Genomic DNA, 18,649 nt, shown 5'->3' on the forward strand with positions numbered 1-18,649 from the left:
GTGGCGTAATTCCACCACCCTCCTTCCTCCCCTTGAAAGCTCCCCCACGAGTCTCATTGTCCGGAAGCTGAGCTGGTGAATTGCTCCATATCTCAGTGAACACTGTCTTGGTCCTGAGAACAGGTCAGTTTAGTTACACCGTTGTGTCTCGTTGGAGGAGGCAGTGTCGTAGGTGGGCTCCCACCAGAGTCAGGCCTCTGTGTGGTCTGAGCAATCAGCAATTTAATGAGGGGCATTTCTATGGAAACAAAAGAAAAAATAAAGGTTAATGGTTGGGGCAAATCAGAAAGCCAGCTTTTGAGTCCAGAGGGCAGTCAGTTGAGCAGACTTTTAGATCATTGGTCTCGACGCATCTTTAGATGGTGGTGTGAGGACAGTCAGTGGCAATTTTGATGCGTTTATGCCTTTCCTGGTTTGTAGTCTGAATGTCGCTGCTGACGGCATCGGGTGTTCTGGTGAACTTTCTGAGTGGCCCACGCAGCAGCAGGCGCAAAGCTTGTGCCTACGTGAGCTGCTGTGGTGCTTTCTCCGAAGTTTATATTAAGTTGTCCAGCTTCAGACTGTAGGGCTTTGGGAACGGGGCAGTTTTCATTTTTAGTGATTCCAAATCAGAAGCGCTGGAGAAAAACTGGAAACGTTAATGATTGACAGAATACACAAAATGGCAGGAGCTGGTTCACAGAGGAAGCACGGCTCTGCTCAACACCCACAAGGACGTGCAACGGCTTTTGTTGAAACAAAGAATTCTTTCCCTACAAATGCCCCCATTTTTATTAAAGATAATTGAAGTAAAACTAATTTGTTTGCAAAGTAAGTCTAGTCTCGTTAAACTTGGCCTGATTATTTACGTAAGTGCAGCAAGAAGGGTGATTGACCATACGGGTCCTTTTAAATCTGCTTCGTTGGAACTTTTATAGGGAATTTCAGAGTAGACTTTGAAAAGCCTCTTGGGGCTAAGAAGCTGAGTCAGCAACTTGTCACCAAACTGTGCCTTAGTACCTATAAATTTGGGTGAATTCCTCTCTTCTTGAGGTCCCCAAGATGTCCTGAGATTCCTGGGCCTGCCAAAAAGACTTCTTTACTCACCTGTAAGACCAGGAACTCTGTAAGCCAGGTGCCAGGCCCGTATTTCAAGGGGCTTTATAAGCATTGGCTCCATAAAGTCAGCCTTAGTTTTTAAACCTGTCTGGTCATACTTGATTCTGAGTACATCATTTTAAAATATGACATTCCAGTCAAAGTTTGGTAATATAACCAATGTTTTTAATTATGTCCTCTTACAAAGAGAACAGATTCTTTTTTTTTTTTTTTTGACAAAGATTAGCCCTGGGCTAACATCCACTGCCAGTCCTCCTCTTTTTGCTGAGGAAAATTGGCCCTGAGCTAACATCTGTGCCCATCTTCCTCTACTTTCTGTGTTGGACGCCTGCCACAGCATGGCTTGACAAGCAGCGCAGAGGTCCCTGCCAAAGATCCAAACCGGGGAACCTCAGGCTGCCGAAGCGGAGCATACGAACTTAACCGCTACGCCACCAGGCCGGCCCCAAGAGAACAGATTCTCATTGAACCCATGTAAATAACTATATTGTTGTGAAAATAAGAATATTTAATGAGTTTCTGAATTTTGAAGGGATCAGGTAGGGAGAAAAGATAAATATCTCAATTCTGTTTACAATCTACCAGATTGCTGTAAGCTGCAGATAAGAGGAAAGAGAAAAAGCCTTTCGTAAGTCCGGAAAACAAAACACTGAAGAACCAGCAAGGCTTCGAACAAAAAGTCATAAAAGTGATAGTCATCTTCATCAGTTCATTGAGTCCCATGTAATTAATTCTTGTTTTGCTTGATCTTGGGTTAGTAGTTTTATGAATCCATCAGTTTTTCCGTTAGAATTTTAGAAAATCTTGTCTAGTTCAGTGTATGACTTTAAAGTTATGAGAAATCTATATTCCAGGGTCCTTGTCAAAGTCCTTTCCATGAACTTTTTGAAGGTGAAGCACTTGGTCTGTAGCTGGCTGTGAAAGCTTTCAGGAAAGCGTCAGAGTGAAACATAACTCTGTCTGAATGACAGAGGACTCAAAGGAGCTGTGGCTAAAGATGTGGCGAAAATGACGCGAGTGACAAGGAAATTTGGTTATTTCTGTGGCATGTAACACTTAAGCTAATAATTGGAATTATGGCTGATTATACAGACAGTAAGGACACTGGCAAAGTTCTAGGCATTTTATGTCTTTTCTGAAACACTTATATCAGTAACATATATCCCTATAAATATAATGAAAAGAAGTTTTAGCAACACTTCTTATCTGACAGTGTTTTCCATGTAATTTAACATCTCAAATAAGCCTAATTAGTTTAACATCTCCATTTTTTAAAGGAGAGATAACAAATCTTGTGAGATTCTCTAGGGAAATCCCAAAGTTAGTTCGAGGTCAAAAAGACTTTATTTCAAATTTGATTTTGGAAAGTTTGTAAAAAAAAAAAAAAGTCAAAAGATTTAAAATACTTATTAAATAAGGTCTGAGGTCACTGTGAAACAGTACTTAGTTATCCATTTAACCAGAGTGACAAAGATTTTAAAGGCAAATGCAGGAATTAACATACTTGAGGGAAAAAGCAATTTAGTTTTGTTAATAGCGACAAGACTCAGTTTTTCTAAGTAATCAAAGACCTGATAAAAACAACATGAAGCATGGGAAATTATTTCGATAAGACACAGAATCTTTGTTTTCTCGGCAGATTACTCAAAAGGTAAAGGAAAACCTCTTATGCTCTCTTTTTTATGAATGTTCCATTTCATAATTTTTAGAGACGTGGTTTTCATAGTACTTTTTTTTTAAATGTGGCAAAAGACGTGTTTATTAACTGACCCAAATATCTTTAGCCTCTCTGTACCATATAAAAATAAGAAGCCAGAAGTATGTAAACGTAAACTTAGGTTTAATAATGGATGTTCCAGTACTTTATCTTATTTGGAAATGATCTAAATATTTAACACATCGAAAAAATATTTAGCAAATATTTAGATCCATCATTTAATTTAACTTAGTATAACTTTAAGATTTCAAGTTACCAAAAAAGATTTTGGAAACTACTTTTAAGTAGACATATTATAAAACATAGTCATTGTTGAAAAGTTCATTTATAAACTTTTATCCTACTTATATCTATTAAATCCTTTGTCTTTTTTAAACAATTATGCTTGGATTACTCATGAAAATTTCATGAGACCTTAGACAGCTATCTGTCATCTTAAGTTATTTTTCTTGCTGACAAATTTTGTAGCATAGAGATAGCATGAGCTTTTTGACTAGTAAACTCATGTAGAAAAAGTTGTATGTCTACATTATATTTAATGTTGCCAACTCTAAAGATGTGCCTGTTTTAAGTAAACCAACAACTTAAACTAGCTTTCTTTTTTGGAGGAAGACTAGCCCTGAGCTAACATCTGCCAATCCTCCTCTTTTCGCTGAGGAAGGCTGGCCCTGAGCTAACATCCCTGCCCATCTTCCTCTACTTTATATGTAGGATGCCTGCCACAGCATGGCTTGCCAAGCGGTGTCATGTCCGCACCCGGGACTCAAACCGGCGAACCTGGGACCACCAAAGCGGAACATGTGCACCTAACCACTGAGCCACCAGGCCAGCCCCCTTAATCTAGCTTTTATATACCAAAGATTATCCTAGACCGTGTGAACTTGGAAAACATTTGGGTTAGTTTTATGTTTCTGAGAATTTTAGAAATAGTTAATTTATATAAGCACTTATTTTCTATAAGCCAGTTCAATAAAGCTCTTTTACAAATTAATTTCTTCAACACCAGCCGGTGGAAGAAAAATACCTGACATCTATAATCTACATAAACATGTAGGCAGATGCCAACGCAGATCTTGTAGCTTTTTATTTTAAAATTTTAGCTGTGAGACAGGTATGATAACATAAAACTCTCCAGTTTATAAAAGGACGGTTAGATCCAAGTTGTGTTTCTGGCAGATGGAACAAGTTAACATTACCTGAGCCCAGCCAAAACTTTTTGCCAATATTTGAGGAGAAGACTTTTAAAGAGTTTTTCATTTGTCAGTTTGTTTCCCAATTACTCTCCTCTTTTTTTCTTCAGGTTGGGAGTTGAGAGTTAGTTCCGTGGAAGTTTGCATTTTGAAGACCTGCCTCTCAGGTCGGGCAAAGAGATGTAGGTTTATATCTCAAAGGCACAGAGAAAGGATGTTTTCTCCAAGAAGGAGTTTGGGACATATTTTCCTATTATCAGAGATTTAGGGTGATTTTTAAGTTTTTCTTTTCCCTAAGGGTAGGATAGTCCAATGATTTTTTTTGTGATGGGGCCCAAAATATGGGGAGGGGGGCAGTGATGCAGTTTCATTACAGAGCCTCAGGGAGCAGGAGGAGTGGTGGGGGCGGCAGAGGGAGCCTGTTTACGCTCCCAGCCTGTGCGGTCTTCTGGGGGGTCAGGGACAGGCAGTTGAGGGGTTGAGGGAGCACCAGTGGGTGGGCAGGGAGAATTTCCAGTGGGGGTGGAATGAATGCTTGCTTTTCTCTTATTAAGTTGGCCGTAAGACTAGCTGTGATGTTCTTTTAAGTTTGATCTCCCCATAGGTACCAATAGGACATTGTTTAGGATAAGAGCTTTCTAAAAAATTCCTTTTAGATATTCAAGGTCCAAATCTTTAAAGGTGTATCTATTTTCACGTGACTCTAAATCAATAAGCCTTTTCGTGACTTCATACCAATCCGCCTTGTATGACTTAGCCATGGACACAAGGTGCGTCCCCAAAGAGGGCACGGAGGATGCAGTCCTCCCCAAGAGCCGGAGCTTCTCCCAAAGACAGCCTAAGAAAGACAGACCTTCGTTGTCACAGGTGGTTAAAAACAACTCCGGTCTCCCACGAAGTGAGGCCCATTGTGTCACAGACACGCAGATCTGCCCGACTGGACGGGCGGTACCGAAACTTCTCCCAGCACAAGCAAGACAGTGAGAGGAGAGATGGCAAAGGCCCCCATGGCCTCCACGTGACAAATGACACAAAAGATGGAGACGGGATTACAATGACTGTTCCTGGGAGGCTGAGGATCAATAGCCAACAGGCTCTAAACCCCAAGCCCACACAGTTCAGAGAAATAGTTGTGGGTTTTTTTTGAGGAAGATTAGTCCTGAGCTAACATCCACACCAATCCTCCTCTTTTTGCTGAGGAAGACTGGTCTTGAGCTAAATCTCTGCCCAACTTCCTCTATTTTATATGTGGGACGCCTGCCACAGCTTGGCCTGATGAGCAGTGTGTAGATCCGCGCGCGGGATCCAAACCGGCAAATCCTGGGCTGCCAGAGCGGGGCACGCGAACTTAACTGCTCCACCACTGGGCTGGCCCCCAGAGAAATAGTTTTTATAAATGTTTTTCTCCTGCCAGTCTGAGTTTGGAAAGAAAGGGACAAGGAGAAACCTTTCCTTTCTTCTCTCGACTGGGCACTATGGACAGAGATCCAGAGAGCTGACTCTGGTAAGAATTCCTGTCTTCTGCGACTCTTGTCAGCTCCCCCGGGACCCTCTCCACAGGCTCTGGAGAGTGAGGCACCCCCACCTCTGACTGTCACTTTGTGCCCTCCAGAAACCACAGGGAAGACAAGATTCTACTGCTACCCCCATGGGATGTCTATCCTCTTAAGAGTGTTTGGCTGTTATTCAAGTCAAGCTGAGAGCATTCCAGAACACAGAGCCCAAAGATTCAGGAGACCTGGGTCCCTACCCTGCTCTGCCTCCACCTCCCTTTGGCTGGGAAAGGCCCCTGAGCTGCAGGTGCTGGTGCTCCTGAAGACAGAGGCTGCATGGGGTGGGCTTGGTGCCCCCACCCCCAGCCTCCCTGCCCGAGGCGAGCTGCGGCCCGGTTAGTGGCACCCGCACTGAGCTCCTTGGAGCTTTCTGCCTGTCTCACAGTCTGCCTCTCCCATCCCTGGGCAAGAATGAGCCTTTCCAGACTGAGTTTCGGGTAGGCACCGGGGCTGTAAGGCAGGAGATGGGGGCGGGGGTGCTGAGCGCCAGGAGCTCTCTCTTTCCATTTCTGTGCACAGGTGAGTGGGGCTGAGCTCTCCATCAGCAGCCTTTGGGCTTCTCTGCCTTGTGGAGTTGAGCCTGCGCGTACAGGGGAGACAGGCGGGCTGCCCTCCCTCCTGCCTGTGCTGACAGACGACCGAGGGGAGCTCTTTCTGAGCAGAATGAAGCGTCAGCCAAGAAGGGCCTCGGAGCTGAAACCTGGTGGGCTGGTGGCCTGCTGCGGCTTATGCTTATTTTCATTTTGAAAATTTCAACTGGCTTTCAAAATAATAATTTTAGAAATGATCTAGAACATGTGATAGGTTCGGGAAGAAATCCCTCCCAGCCCCGCTTTCCTGCGGCGCCATTGCTGACACGGGCGGCCGCGTCCCCTGGGCTTTCTTCTGTTCTTCCCACGTGGAGGGCTCCGGCTCCATGGGCAGGCGTGCCCTCCCCTCCTCAGGAACTCTCCATGGGCACGTCTGCTGGCGGTGGCCCTTGGCACATGGGCCTTTCTCATCTGCTGGGCAAGCCAAGTTCAAACCCGAGAGCTTCCTCTGAGGGCTGGACCCGTAGACCTCCTGCCGCAGAGACAGCCCACCCTTTCCATCGTCAAGCCACGCGGTTGGCGTAGCTCCTCCTGACACATTAGAAGATCTCCTCTTTCACAATTTCACTGACTCCTGGACAGTCCAGCAGCCAGGGCTGCAAGACTCAGGCCGAGTCACTCCGGTTGTGGCTGCCTTGATTTCCCCTTGACATTGAAGGTGCCTCCCTGGCTGGACCCACGACCCGTTGAAAGTCAGCACTCTCCCCCAGAGGGCAGCGTTCCCTGGAAATGGGGGGGAGGGGCTTGGCACTTGTGTCTGTTCCATGTGACCAGGAGCCAACTCTGTCATTAGGAGCAGGATTTAATTATATTCTGGGATGCGTTGTTTCTGCAGAGGCCTTTCTGGGACCCCATGGCCTTGCATTTCAGCAATTACAGAATTTTGCTTGTGTTTCTGGCTGACGCCTAAATAGCAGGCCCATTTAATACCCAGGTGGACAGTCTGCAAATGTGGCGCCTGTGTCAGCCGGGTTTCCCAGCTCCAGGCCATGAGAGTGGGAGCAGGGGCTGGAGTTTGCTCTTTAAACAGCTCGCAGGCCCCTTCCTCGCAGCTGGGAGGGTGGTTCTTGCCTGTTGCTTTCCCCATGGAGGAGCTTGGACAGCCAGGCTCAGGGGCAAGCACAGGTCTTCACAGTCCCGGGGACTCCGCCAGGCTGAGAGCCACAGAATGCGGCTTTGTGGGTGGAGGTCAAGGCATTTACAAAGCTCTAAGCTTGTCTCTCTGACCTTGGCCAGGAGCTCTGTGGGGCAGCCCACCTGTCCCTCTGGGGCCTTGCTGGCAGCCCCCTCCCTGGCCCCTTGGAGCTTTGGCCAAATGGGGAGAAGAGAACTCCAGCCAACCCCCCAACACAGGCTCAAAGATCCTGAGAAAGAGCGTTTCGAGAGCAGATGTGACAAGCAGGTGTTTTGGGTTTTAATTGGTGTAACTGCACTTTATCAAACACAGTTTGAAGTTGCCTGGAGCCGGGATCTCTGTCTTCTCCTCTTTCTCAGTCTCATGTCTGGGTCCTCAGACTGGAGGCCTGGTGCACGTGGAGCCCTTCTGTCCTAGGGCAAGTTGGTGGGCTCTGGGTGCGCGTCCCCACGCCTGAGGCAGCCAGCCTGGGACAGCGCTGCAGCTATCCCACCGGCAGCTTTGGGGCCATTTTGCTGAAGTGAGAGGAAGAGTCAGGAAGGCTCATTGCTCCAAACTTTGTGGTCTTGTGGGTGGGAGGGCTCTTTAGGGACCCCTTGGTGTGCCCCCCTGCCCTGGCTTGTCTTCTGGATGCCTCTGCCCTGTCTCCGTCCAACAAGGCCTGCAACCCTCTGCGAGAGGCTGCCCATGACAGCCCAGAGCAGTCCAGACAGCTTGGAAAGTGAGTGTCTCGTAGCAGAGGTGGACGACACTGTCCAGTGACGTGGACCGCTCCTCTCCGGTCCCTCACAGCACCCAGGACAGTGGGTCACTGCATTCGTTTCCTGTGGCTGCTGTGACGTGACCACAAACTGGGTGGCTTAAACAACACACGTTTATTGTCTTCCAGTTCTGGAGGCCAGAGATCCGGAATCAGTTTACCTGGGCGGAAACCGGGTGTCGGCTGGCGGTGCTCCCTTTGGGGGCTCCAGGGGACAGTCCGTCCCTGCCCCTCCCAGCTTCTAGAGCTGCACGCTCCCAGCTCTTGCCTCCTCCTCGTCTTCAGAGCCAGCAGTGTAGCACGTCCCTCCAGCTGTCACATTTCCTCTCCCATGGACTGAGTTGTGTCTTCCCAAGATTCCCACGCTGAAGCCTAACCCCCAATGTGATGACGTTTGGAAGTGGGGCCGTTGGGAGCCATTAGGTTTAGATAAGGTCATGAGGGTGGTGTCCCCATGATGTGGGTCGCGTCCTTGGAAGAAGGGGAGAGGCCAGAGCTCTCTACGTGCACCACCGAGGAAAGGCCATGTGAGGGCACAGCGAGAAGGCGCCATCTGCAAGCCAGGAAGAGGGGCCCTCACCAAGAACCGAAGGGGCCGGCACCTTGATCTCTGACTTCCAGCCTCCAGAACTGTGAGAAATAAATGACTGTCGTTTAAGCCGCCAGTCTGTGGTCTTTAGTGATGGCTGCCTGAGCTGACCAAGACAACTTCTTCTGTCCTCAGCCTCCCTCCCCCTCGTAAGGACCCTGTGATGACGTTTAGGGCCCACAGGGACAATCTAGGGTACTCTCCCCATAAGGTAACATGTTCACAGGGTCTGGGGACATCCTTGGGGGCCATCGTTCAGCTGACCACAGTAGGGTACAGAGCCCTCGGTGAGCACGTAAGCACGAGGCCTGGACTTGACCCTGACTGTGAGCACTTTGCAAAGCGCTCTTAGCCATCATGTCGCGTTGACTTCTCACGAGCTCCAGAGGCAGTGTAGTGTCCGAGTTTAGCAGGTGGGGAAACGGAGGGTCAGCCAAGTTCAGAGGCCACTGGATGGCCAGTGAGGAGAGGCCAGGCCCCCAAGGAGCGAGGACGGGCCTGGGGACATGGGGCCCTCTGGCTGCGGAGAGAAGCCGTGGAAGGGGGCATCAGAGCTGCCCTCGGGCACCTGAAGGGCCCTTGACAGCGATCTGTCCACTGTGTGTGGCCTCAGCAGCCAGCACCGGGCTGATGGGTGGAATCTAGGGGATCTTTGGGGTGTGAGGGGGCATCTCTGGTGGGCTTCTCAGCCCCAGCCCGGCGCCCTGCCTCGTCCCGGTCAGCAGGGGTCTCGCATGTGTGATGTGCGATGTGTGATGTCCCTCAGAGGAGCCCGGGGCCCCTCCCCTCCAAGGGAGCTCTGGCCCAAACCCAGTTGAGGACGATACTTTCAGAACTGTTTATGCTCCTCTTGGGGAGTTGCTGGCTCCCACCCCGTTCCACTTGGGGGAGGGTCAAGGAAGACAGGAGCTGCTCCGTACCTTTATCTGCGTGGGGAGGGCCTTGGTGACAAGGACAGGGCAGGACAGTGGTCGAGGTCCCACTCCGCCCAGCCCCAGGGATGGGGCTGTCCCCTCTGCATGTGCCCAGCTGCTGGCAGTGCTGTGTGCTTTCTCCCGCTTGAATGCTCCCGGCCTCGGTCCTTGCAGGGCGGCAGGGAGGGGCCTTGACTCTTGCAGCCCTGAGGCCATCTGGGGGTCTCTGGAGGCATGAAGGGAGGCAGGTCTAAGGCCAGCCCCTGTGTCCCTGGACTGAGATCTTTCTGGGCTGTTGGCCCAGGCAGAGGCAGTTTTAGGGAAGGCTTCACGGGGGTCTTGGTGGCCTGCACAGGCCCCTGGTTGGGTTTGTGCCCCTGGGAGTGTTCGAGGTTGAGGCCAGGGGGGCTCAGAGGTGTGTGGAAGCTCAGCCATGGCCAGGTGGCCCTCCATGCTGTGGGCACCACCCTGCGAGCTGTGCCTCTCCCGGGCTCGCGGGGTAGACTATGCACAAGGTGGTAGTGTGCGTGGTGTCACCTTGGGAATCGCAGTGGAGCATCAGGGAGCTCGCTGGACCCGGATGATGGGGGCACAGTCAGGAGCTGAGCTGAGAGCAGCTGCTCAGCTTCTGCATCCAGAACCCCCGACACCAGCAGTCACCGGGCTGCCTCACCGCCACTGCGTAGGACTGGATCTGGGGTATGACGTCAGCGTCTGTCTCCAGACAACACCCCCCCATAACGTTTCAGAAGCTGAAGTGAGGGGAAGGTGCTCCCGCGCTGCCGTCCCCCAAGCATGGCCGCCTTCAGTGCCCCCTCCTGTGCTCAACTGGAGTGTCTGCCCGAAATGGGTCTGTCATCTGCACGTTGTTTATGTTAAATAGTGTGGCTTTACAGCTTTGCTTGGCATTATACAAATTGTCGTTAAAAGTATTTATAAATATCATTCAGAGGCTGTGTGCTGTTTCATTGGCTTACCTGCCCACGTCCATTAGGCTGTGTAAAGGTTTGTCATAAACAGTTTGTTCAGCTGTGATGAATATCTTCAGAAAAACACACTTTCGTTTCTTAGGATTTGTTCCTGGTGAGGGGACGAGGGTTTCACCAATGGGTTGGATCTGCAGGTTTGGCCTGGGGCTGGCGACTGTTGAAACGTCTGGTCAGTTCCAGGCCACCTGTCTTTGGGTGAGGCCCCCAGGACAGTCTCCTGCCCACCTTGAGTTCCAGAATCTTCCACTTTCTACAGGGCCCCCTGGCTCCTGCTCCTTGAAGTCCTGGAGACCGAAGGCTGTGGGGACCCTCAGGAATGGCCCTGGGTCATCTCTCCATGCTTGCATGGGGGGCGTGGCACCGGCTCTGCAGCCCTGATTTTGGGCATTAATCCTGGCTCCCTTTGGAGACCGTGGTCCTCACATTTGATTGATGCTCCTTGGCCGCCCTAGCCTGAGGCTCTCCTGGGTCTCCACTTCTCACTCTCTTCTCACCCTGATCTTCTCTGCCAAGCAATTAGCGAGCTGTCAGCCGTGTTGACATTGCTAATTGGCATTGCACTTCAATCTCAGTGGGATTGGGGTTTCAGAGCTGTGCAGAGACCCTGTCATCACAGGAGCGTCGCCGTTGCAATGGGGATGGTGGCCCTGTAGTTGATGAGAATAGCTGCTCTCATTCCTGGGGGCTTCCTGGGTGAAAGGCTCTGGCTAAGGGGGTCCTCTGCTTCATTCCCCAACAACCCTCCAGTCCAGTTGCTGTCTGAGCCCTGGGAAGGGGGTGCCCAGGTCACGGCTGATGAGGGGGTGCAGGCACCAGCATGGCCTGTAGCCCCCGCCCCGCTGTGCTCCTGGGCTGGGTCCTGCCTCCTGTCGTCAGATGCCTGTGCGCAGGAGACTTGTCTGGTCATTTGAAAGTTGTGTCTGCCACGGCCCACGTGGGGAGGCGGGTGGCGAGGTCGCTCTGTCCGCAGGCGTCCGTGCTGAAGCTCGCTCTGCCCTCCAGGTGTGTATCGTGCAGAAGCGGGACACGGAGAAGATGTACGCCATGAAGTACATGAACAAGCAGCAGTGCATCGAGCGGGACGAGGTCCGCAACGTGTTCCGGGAGCTGGAGATCCTGCAGGAGATCGAGCACGTCTTCCTCGTGAACCTCTGGTGAGCCCGCCCCTCGGGGCAGAGACCAGGCTGGACCCCCGCCGGAGCTGTGGAGGGTGCCACCCTCTCCTGCCCCTGGGTGCCTCCCTGGTGCTCCCTCCTCTCCTGCCTCTGGCACCCACAGCCCCTGCCTCCCCTCCCGTCCACTCACCTTGTGGTCCCCGGGGCTGGCAGCCATCCAGGTGTCTGAGCACACTGCGTAATGCGCGTCTCCCAGCCTGCAGGAAGCCCAGCTTTCCCACAAGGGAGGCCTGTGACCCATGGAGTTTCTGGCGCTAGAGCCAGTGGGGGAGAGTTTGCACAGGGCCTGTTTGCTCAATCTACACCACCCACCCCAGGCCACCTGCCCCTGAGAATGAGGACAGGGGGGCTTCTGGTGGGCAGGGAGTGGGACATCACATGAAAAATGAATTTTTTTCTAACTTTATTCTTGAAAGAATCAGTTGATTATCAATAAGAGTTACCTCTGAGAGCTCACAAAAGAAATTATAAAGTGGAAGGAGGTCCTTAAACTGTTATTTTGTTACTGCCACCATCTTCATCATCGTCACTATCGTCTTCTTTAGCATCATCATCACCATTACCCCTATCACCACCACCATCACCGTCATCATCACCATCACCACCATCATCGTCATCACCACCCCCATCACCGTCATCATCAGCATCCTCTTCATCATCACCATCACCACCGTCCCCACTGTCACCATCACCGTGGCTGCTGGTTGTTAGAAGCCAGCCCCTTGCTCAGCACTGGCTGAGCATTCCACTCTCTGTCTCACTTTCTTCTTTAGCAACCCTCCAAGCAGATCTTTTTACCCTCCCCACCCCTTTAGAGAAGAGGAAGCCAGGGCAGCAGCAGAAGGGCCCAGAGATGGGACATGTTCCACTCCCCATTGGTCACGTGGGCTTTCTGCCCCCAGCTGGGCCACCTCCCATCAGGACGGGCCGCTCTGTCTTTCCTGAGGGTCTTGGCTCAGAGCAGCTCCTGAGCCAAGGCAGACTCAGCGTTCTGGGCAGGACCATGCTCCTGGGGAGTGCCCAGTAGGGGTGGGGGTGGGGCCTCATTAGGTGCAGCAGGAGCCATGGCTCTGGCTCCCCAGCCGTGCATGTGCCAGGTTCTCCCTCGGCTCCCACAGGTACTCCTTCCAGGATGAGGAGGACATGTTTATGGTAGTGGACCTGCTTCTGGGCGGGGACCTGCGCTACCACCTGCAACAGAACGTGCAGTTCTCCGAGGACACGGTGAGGCTGTACATCTGTGAGATGGCACTGGCCCTCGACTACCTGCGCAGTCAGCACATCATCCACAGGTGTGTGCACACCTGACGAGGTGGGGTGCCTACCTAGGCCTGGTGGGGCCAGCAGCAGCCTTGGGTCAGTCCACCTGTGTGTGGCCACACTCCAGCAGAACCTGGACAGACTCCTGCATGCTCTGCCCCGCCCTTGGCTGCAGACCTGCCCCCAGACGTGGCATCTGGGCCAAGCAGTGCCTGACTCCAAGGTCGGCCCCACAGCTGCTCACCTGCTGGCCACCTGGGGAGGATCTTGTCTGAGCACCTGCAGCTGAGGTTGGGCACAGAGGGCTGTTGGCTCTCTGAGAGCCCGGGGCCTGGCCGCATCTGGGTGGCCTTCACTTGGTCTGCTCAACTGCAGGATCCCTGCCGCCATCTAGCAGACGCCCGTTTGCCCATTTGCCAAGTCCCTGAGGAATTCAAACTAATCTTAATATGAGCTGAAAGCAGATGAAATTAGGAAGATAAAGCTGTGTCCACAGAACAAAACCAAAAAACCTATTGGTTTATTATAAAGTCAAATAGACGTGCTTTCTGCGTTTCTGCCCTGGGGGTTCTGTTATCTGGTCGTGATTCAGGCGCCATCGCTTACTGACGCCTGGAAGCCGGGCGAGGCCTGGGGCGAATGGGTGGAAGGCGCAGAGCTGGATCCACAGTGCTGTGCAACCCGGGGCTCTGGGAGAGGGGCTGGCCTGGAGGGTCTGGGCAAGGGGGCTCTGCTTTTGTCTTATGGGGGCTTCAGCACCCCTCTGTGTCTAGTGCAGAACGTTCTCTGCTGTGTGTCTGTGGCCCCCGACAAGGACAGGAATGGCTGCTTTTGCCCAGCTCTATCAGAATGTTGCCAGGTGGGGAGGGGGCCTGAGGCCCTGGCATCCTCCCAAGGCCCACGTCAGGCCTCTGGGGCCTCTGCCTCGGGTGGGGAGGGGCCCTCGTGGGAGCCCCTAGCCCTGCCTTGGATTACGGGGCAGGAGCGGGAAGGACTTCTGGGCTCATCTCCCCACTGTCTGCTCTTCCTACAGAGACGTTAAGCCTGACAACATTCTGCTGGATGAGCAAGGTGAGTGGGGCCGTGTGAGGCCGGGGCCGTGGGCCATGTGCCCCGGCTGTGGGACACGCCTCTGGTCTGTGGGACAGTCACGCTGTCCTCTCTTCTTGCAGGACACGCGCACCTGACCGACTTCAACATCGCCACCATCATAAAGGATGGAGAGAGGGCAACTGCGCTAGCCGGGACCAAGCCCTACATGGGTGAGCCGTGGCCTCGCCCACCCTCGCACCCACCTTGCCAGCTGCTGGCTGGTCTCCCACGCTGAGCCTGTGGCTGGTGGGGTCAGGTTACTTCCCTAAAGGCACACAGCAGTAGGTGTCGGGATGAGGCTAAGCACAGCCACATCCGATCCCTATGGAAGAATCTAGGTGATGTCCGTGAGAGTTATGGGTATGACAGTGAGAAAACCCACTACCAGTATCAGGCTGTGGGACCTGGATTTGAACCAGGTGGTCAGTGGGCAAGGATCAACCCCTGAGGGTGGCTTCCCCGTCCAGCCCTGGTGCCAGCCTGGTCTCGGGGCCCAGCTGAGGTCCAGCCCTCTGGCCTGTGGGTCAGGGGTGCTCATCTGTTCCTTCTCTTTCTGGAAAGCTCCGGAGATCTTCCAGTCCTTTGTCAACGGTGGGACCGGCTACTCCTTCGAGGTGGACTGGTGGTCAGTTGGGGTGATGGCCTATGAGCTGCTGCGCGGATGGGTATGGAGCTCCTGCGGTCCGCAGGCTTGGCCCCCAGACCCCAAGCTGGCTGTGTCCCCCAGGGATGGCCTGAGTGCCCTGAGGAGAGATGAGGCTGTCCCCCACCCCCGTGTGCTCAGGGATGTTTGTGCTGTCCATCAGCAAGGACATGCCCCTTTAGCGGAGCGTCTGAGTGGACGGGCAGTGCCTGAGCGAGTGAAGGAGGGAAGTCACTATGGATTTCCTGGGGGCTGTAGCTGGGCCTGTGCGCTGGCCTCTGGAGGTGCACAGGGTGGAGAGCTGCCCAGCAGGGCTGCCTCCTGGGGACTTGCCTCCAGTGTCCCATGCTCTCACCCCTGTGGCCACAGCTGGGCCAGCCCTGGAGTCTGGGAGGCTGGGGTCCTCGTCAAGTCACCCACTGACCTTCCCATCCCCTGATGAGAGCACTGCACCCTCAGCCACCCCATGGGACCCTGCCCTTGAAGAAGGCCCCTCCTGGCCCTCGGAGGCTGATCCGCCCGGGCCCAGGCCTCTGGGGGAGATGTGCTTCCTTCCCACTGGATCCGCAGCCTCTTCTGGCCAGTTCCCTGGCCGCGGTGCAGCTGCAGCCCAGGCCCAGGCCTTGCCAAGCTCAGAGCTGTGCCTGCTGTGGGCGGGGGAGACGGAGGGGGGGGGGGCGGCGGGCGGCGGGGTGGGTGCTGCCTCAGGTGCCTCAGGGCAGGGGTTGGGGACAGGGGCAAGGCAGCTGGTGCAGCGCTGCCTCCCCTGCCCCAGAGGCCCTACGACATCCACTCGAGCAACGCAGTGGAGAGCCTGGTGCAGCTGTTCAGCACAATGAGCGTGCAGTATGTCCCCACCTGGTCCAAGGAGATGGTGGCTCTGCTGCGGAAGGTGAGCCATCCTCCTGGAGCAAACGGCCAGCCAGGCACATGAGGCTGGGCTGAGCATCCTGTCCCAGCGGTGGGCGATGTGGAGACCCTAGTCTGGGGGAGGCATCTGGGTCTTGCATTCTGTGTGACTGTGTCCCTCGCCAGCCGGGCTCCAGCCTGGTCCAGTGGCACCTTCCTGTCCTCATGCAGTGGCTTGGCCTGTGGGCACCAGCTGTAAGCTGAATCGCGTGCACCCTAATCTAATTTAACCCTCACAACCTGGTTCCAGGACACTGGTTATCACCCCATTTCACAGATGCCCAAACTGAGGTGCAAAGAAGCAAACCCTATGCCAGGTCACCGTGTCATGCATGTTGGAGGGAGGGTGTGTGCAGGGCTGGGTGCCGGGTCCATGCTGTGCCCTGGCATCCTCTGCCCCTGCTCCTGCTGGAGATGGGCATTCACTGCCCGCTGCCTGAGGCCTGGCCACAACCCCCCGGGAGCAAGCAGAGAAGACCTCGGCACCCCCTTGCTCCTCCCATGGCCTGAGTGCGTGTCTGCAGCAGCCCAGGCGACCTCAGCCTGGTAGGGACTCGGGGCCGTGGGGTTGCCCTCAGAGTACCTGCCTCTGGGGTCTGGGGCTGGGCTGGGGGTTGCTCCTTGGCTGGCCCCCACAGCTCCCCACCTGGACAGCCACACTTTAAACACACTGGTGCATGGAGCCCAGGTTAGCATCAGGTGTGGGAGGGCGAGCTGGACATGCGAGGCATGCCTCCCGGCTCCTGTCTCGTGGCCCACAGGGTCCTCCTGGGCAGGTCCTGCCTCCTGCCGGAGACCTTTGACCCTGGAATTTTGGCCAAGCAGCTAGAGGTCTCTCCCAGCCTGAGAGAGCCTCTTAACCCAGCTTTCTCCCCATGAAGCTGTGTCCACAGCTGCCCAGGAGGCGCACAAGGGCGACCTTGGCCCCCAGAGGCCTGAGGGGGAGTGGGATGATCCGTGCGCCAAGCTCCTCGCTGGGGGAAGACTCAGATGGGGTCTGCGGCGTTGCCCCCAGAAAGAAGACCACATGTGGGAAGATGCCCAGCCCCGGCCGCCCTGGGGCTTCATCAGGGCTGTGACGCGTTGGTTGCTGTCCTCTCGCCAGCCCTGCAGTTAGCCAGGCTGAGGCTGCCGCCTGCTGGGGACTCTGGGCAGAATGTCCCTGCAGACCCCAGATGCTTTCTTTTGTCCTCGGGCTCCAGGGGCTTGGCTGGGCCACTCAGACCAACGTGTCCCCTTGGCTGCGTTACTGCACTGGCTGATTTAAAATCCGGGCTGCCTTTCCTTGCCCGACCCTTGAGATCCTGCATTTCTGAACCTCAGGCCTTCTGGCGACCCCTCCACAGGGTGCCCTGGCCGGGGCAGGCAGCCAGCTCTTCACGTGGGGCACGTGCTGGGCCCTGGGGCCGTCTGATGTGGGCTTTGTTTCAGCTCCTCACTGTGGACCCCAAGCACCGTGTGTCCAGCCTTCAGGACATGCAGGCGGCCCCGTCGCTGGCCGGCGTGCTGTGGGACGACCTGAGCGAAAAGAAAGTGGAGCCAGGCTTCGTGCCCAACGTAAGCCTGCTGGGTGGCCTGGGCGGTGGCCCCAGGGCAGCGTGGGCAGAACCCACGGCCAGGCTCAGCACCCTGTCCCTCCACAGAAAGGCCGCCTGCACTGCGACCCCACCTTCGAGCTGGAGGAGATGATCCTGGAGTCGAGGCCCCTGCACAAGAAGAAGAAGCGGCTGGCCAAGAACAGGTCCCGGGACAGCAGCAGGGACAGCTCCCAGTCTGTGAGTGCTGGGGGTGGGGGGTGTCCCTGTCGGGCACGGGCGTGGGGTCCTCTCCACCACCTCACAGCGTCCTGCCAGGCTCCTGTAGGGAGCACACCCTGAAAGTCCGGCAGATGGTTGTCCTGAGGTCCCGAGAAGTCCCTAAACCTTTCTCCTGCCTCCCAGCCCAGTGCCTCTCCTGCAGCTTCTCTGAGCCTCTGGCATCCTTCTCTGAAGTGGGTGGGCGGGGGACCATCGGGAGCCTGGGGAAGCCCCGCCTGCCTCTTCTGGCTGCTGGTGGTGGCTGCCGTCCTTGGCGTTCCTGGGCTTGTGGATGCGTCATACCAGTCTCTGCCTCCTTTGTCACATGGACTCTCCCTGCATGTGTCTGTGACTCCTCTTCTTCAAAGGACGCCAGTCACTGGAAAGGACCCACCCTACTCCAGGATGACCTCCCCCAGTGTCACTCATTGCACATCCGCAGTGCCTTTATTTCATATCAGAGGTGGTGGGGTTAGGGCTTCACTTTGGGGGGACATGGTGTAACCCATAACAGCTCCCCCCCTGCCCCAGGTCATGCAGCCTCTCTGGAGGGGGTAGGGGTCTTCCTGGGGAGTGTGAGCATGTGTGGGGTCAGGACTGAACCTGTGCCAGGGTATGGCTGGTGTTCAGCAAAGCACCTAGGGATGCAGGTCTGATGGCAGGGGGCACAGTGGTGACACTGAATGTGGTCAGTGGTCTTCCTGCCCCTGGACCCAGCCCAGCCAGTGGAGAATGCCCTGGGGTGCCCCTCAGGCCCCCAGCCCCTGTGCAAACTCCTCACACCTGGCGGGCCTTCTGTTGCTCGCGGGCACAGGGTCTGGGCAGAAGATGGGCGTCAGTCCCCTCCTCACCACAGTGTAGGGCCAAGGGTTGGGGACCATCCCCTGGGTGCCTTGATTTCTCAGGAAGCAAAGGACCTGGAGAGTGGGCTCCCATCTTCCCCCAGTCCTGGGACTGCTGGTGGCGGCCCCTGGTGTCCAGAGGGGGAATTGCAGGTGGGTGCTGTCCTTGATTTCCAGTTTGTTCAGCTTCTTGTGAGCGTGAGTGGGAGTGATGACCTCCAGGTTCTTAAGTGTCAGCACTGAAACCAGATTCCTTATTTGTCTTTTTATTGTTGATTGATAAGAGTTATCTGCATATTCTGGACACAAGTGCCTTATCAGAGAGATGGTTTTAAATATTTCTTCTATCTGTGCGTTTTCTTTTTTTGCTCTGGGTGGTATCATTTGCAGCAGTTTT

The 18,649-nt window shown here is 54.3% G+C and overlaps 1 protein-coding gene across 2 annotated transcripts in view; it reads left to right on the forward strand.

Moving 5' to 3' along the window:
* Positions 1-18,649, forward strand: part of STK32C (serine/threonine kinase 32C) — a 101,441-nt gene that overhangs the window by 76,009 nt on the left and 6,783 nt on the right. For both annotated transcript variants that reach the window (XM_023636825.2, XM_070246291.1), the window contains exons 3-10: positions 11,538-11,689; positions 12,829-13,002; positions 14,004-14,041; positions 14,143-14,232; positions 14,624-14,727; positions 15,481-15,597; positions 17,046-17,171; positions 17,258-17,389. In XM_023636825.2, the coding sequence (XP_023492593.2) occupies positions 11,538-11,689; positions 12,829-13,002; positions 14,004-14,041; positions 14,143-14,232; positions 14,624-14,727; positions 15,481-15,597; positions 17,046-17,171; positions 17,258-17,389 (933 nt within the window). The remainder of the gene's footprint in view (positions 1-11,537; positions 11,690-12,828; positions 13,003-14,003; positions 14,042-14,142; positions 14,233-14,623; positions 14,728-15,480; positions 15,598-17,045; positions 17,172-17,257; positions 17,390-18,649) is intronic.

Source organism: Equus caballus, chromosome 1, assembly GCF_041296265.1.
Source record: "Equus caballus isolate H_3958 breed thoroughbred chromosome 1, TB-T2T, whole genome shotgun sequence".
Classification (NCBI taxonomy): domain Eukaryota; kingdom Metazoa; phylum Chordata; class Mammalia; order Perissodactyla; family Equidae; genus Equus; species Equus caballus.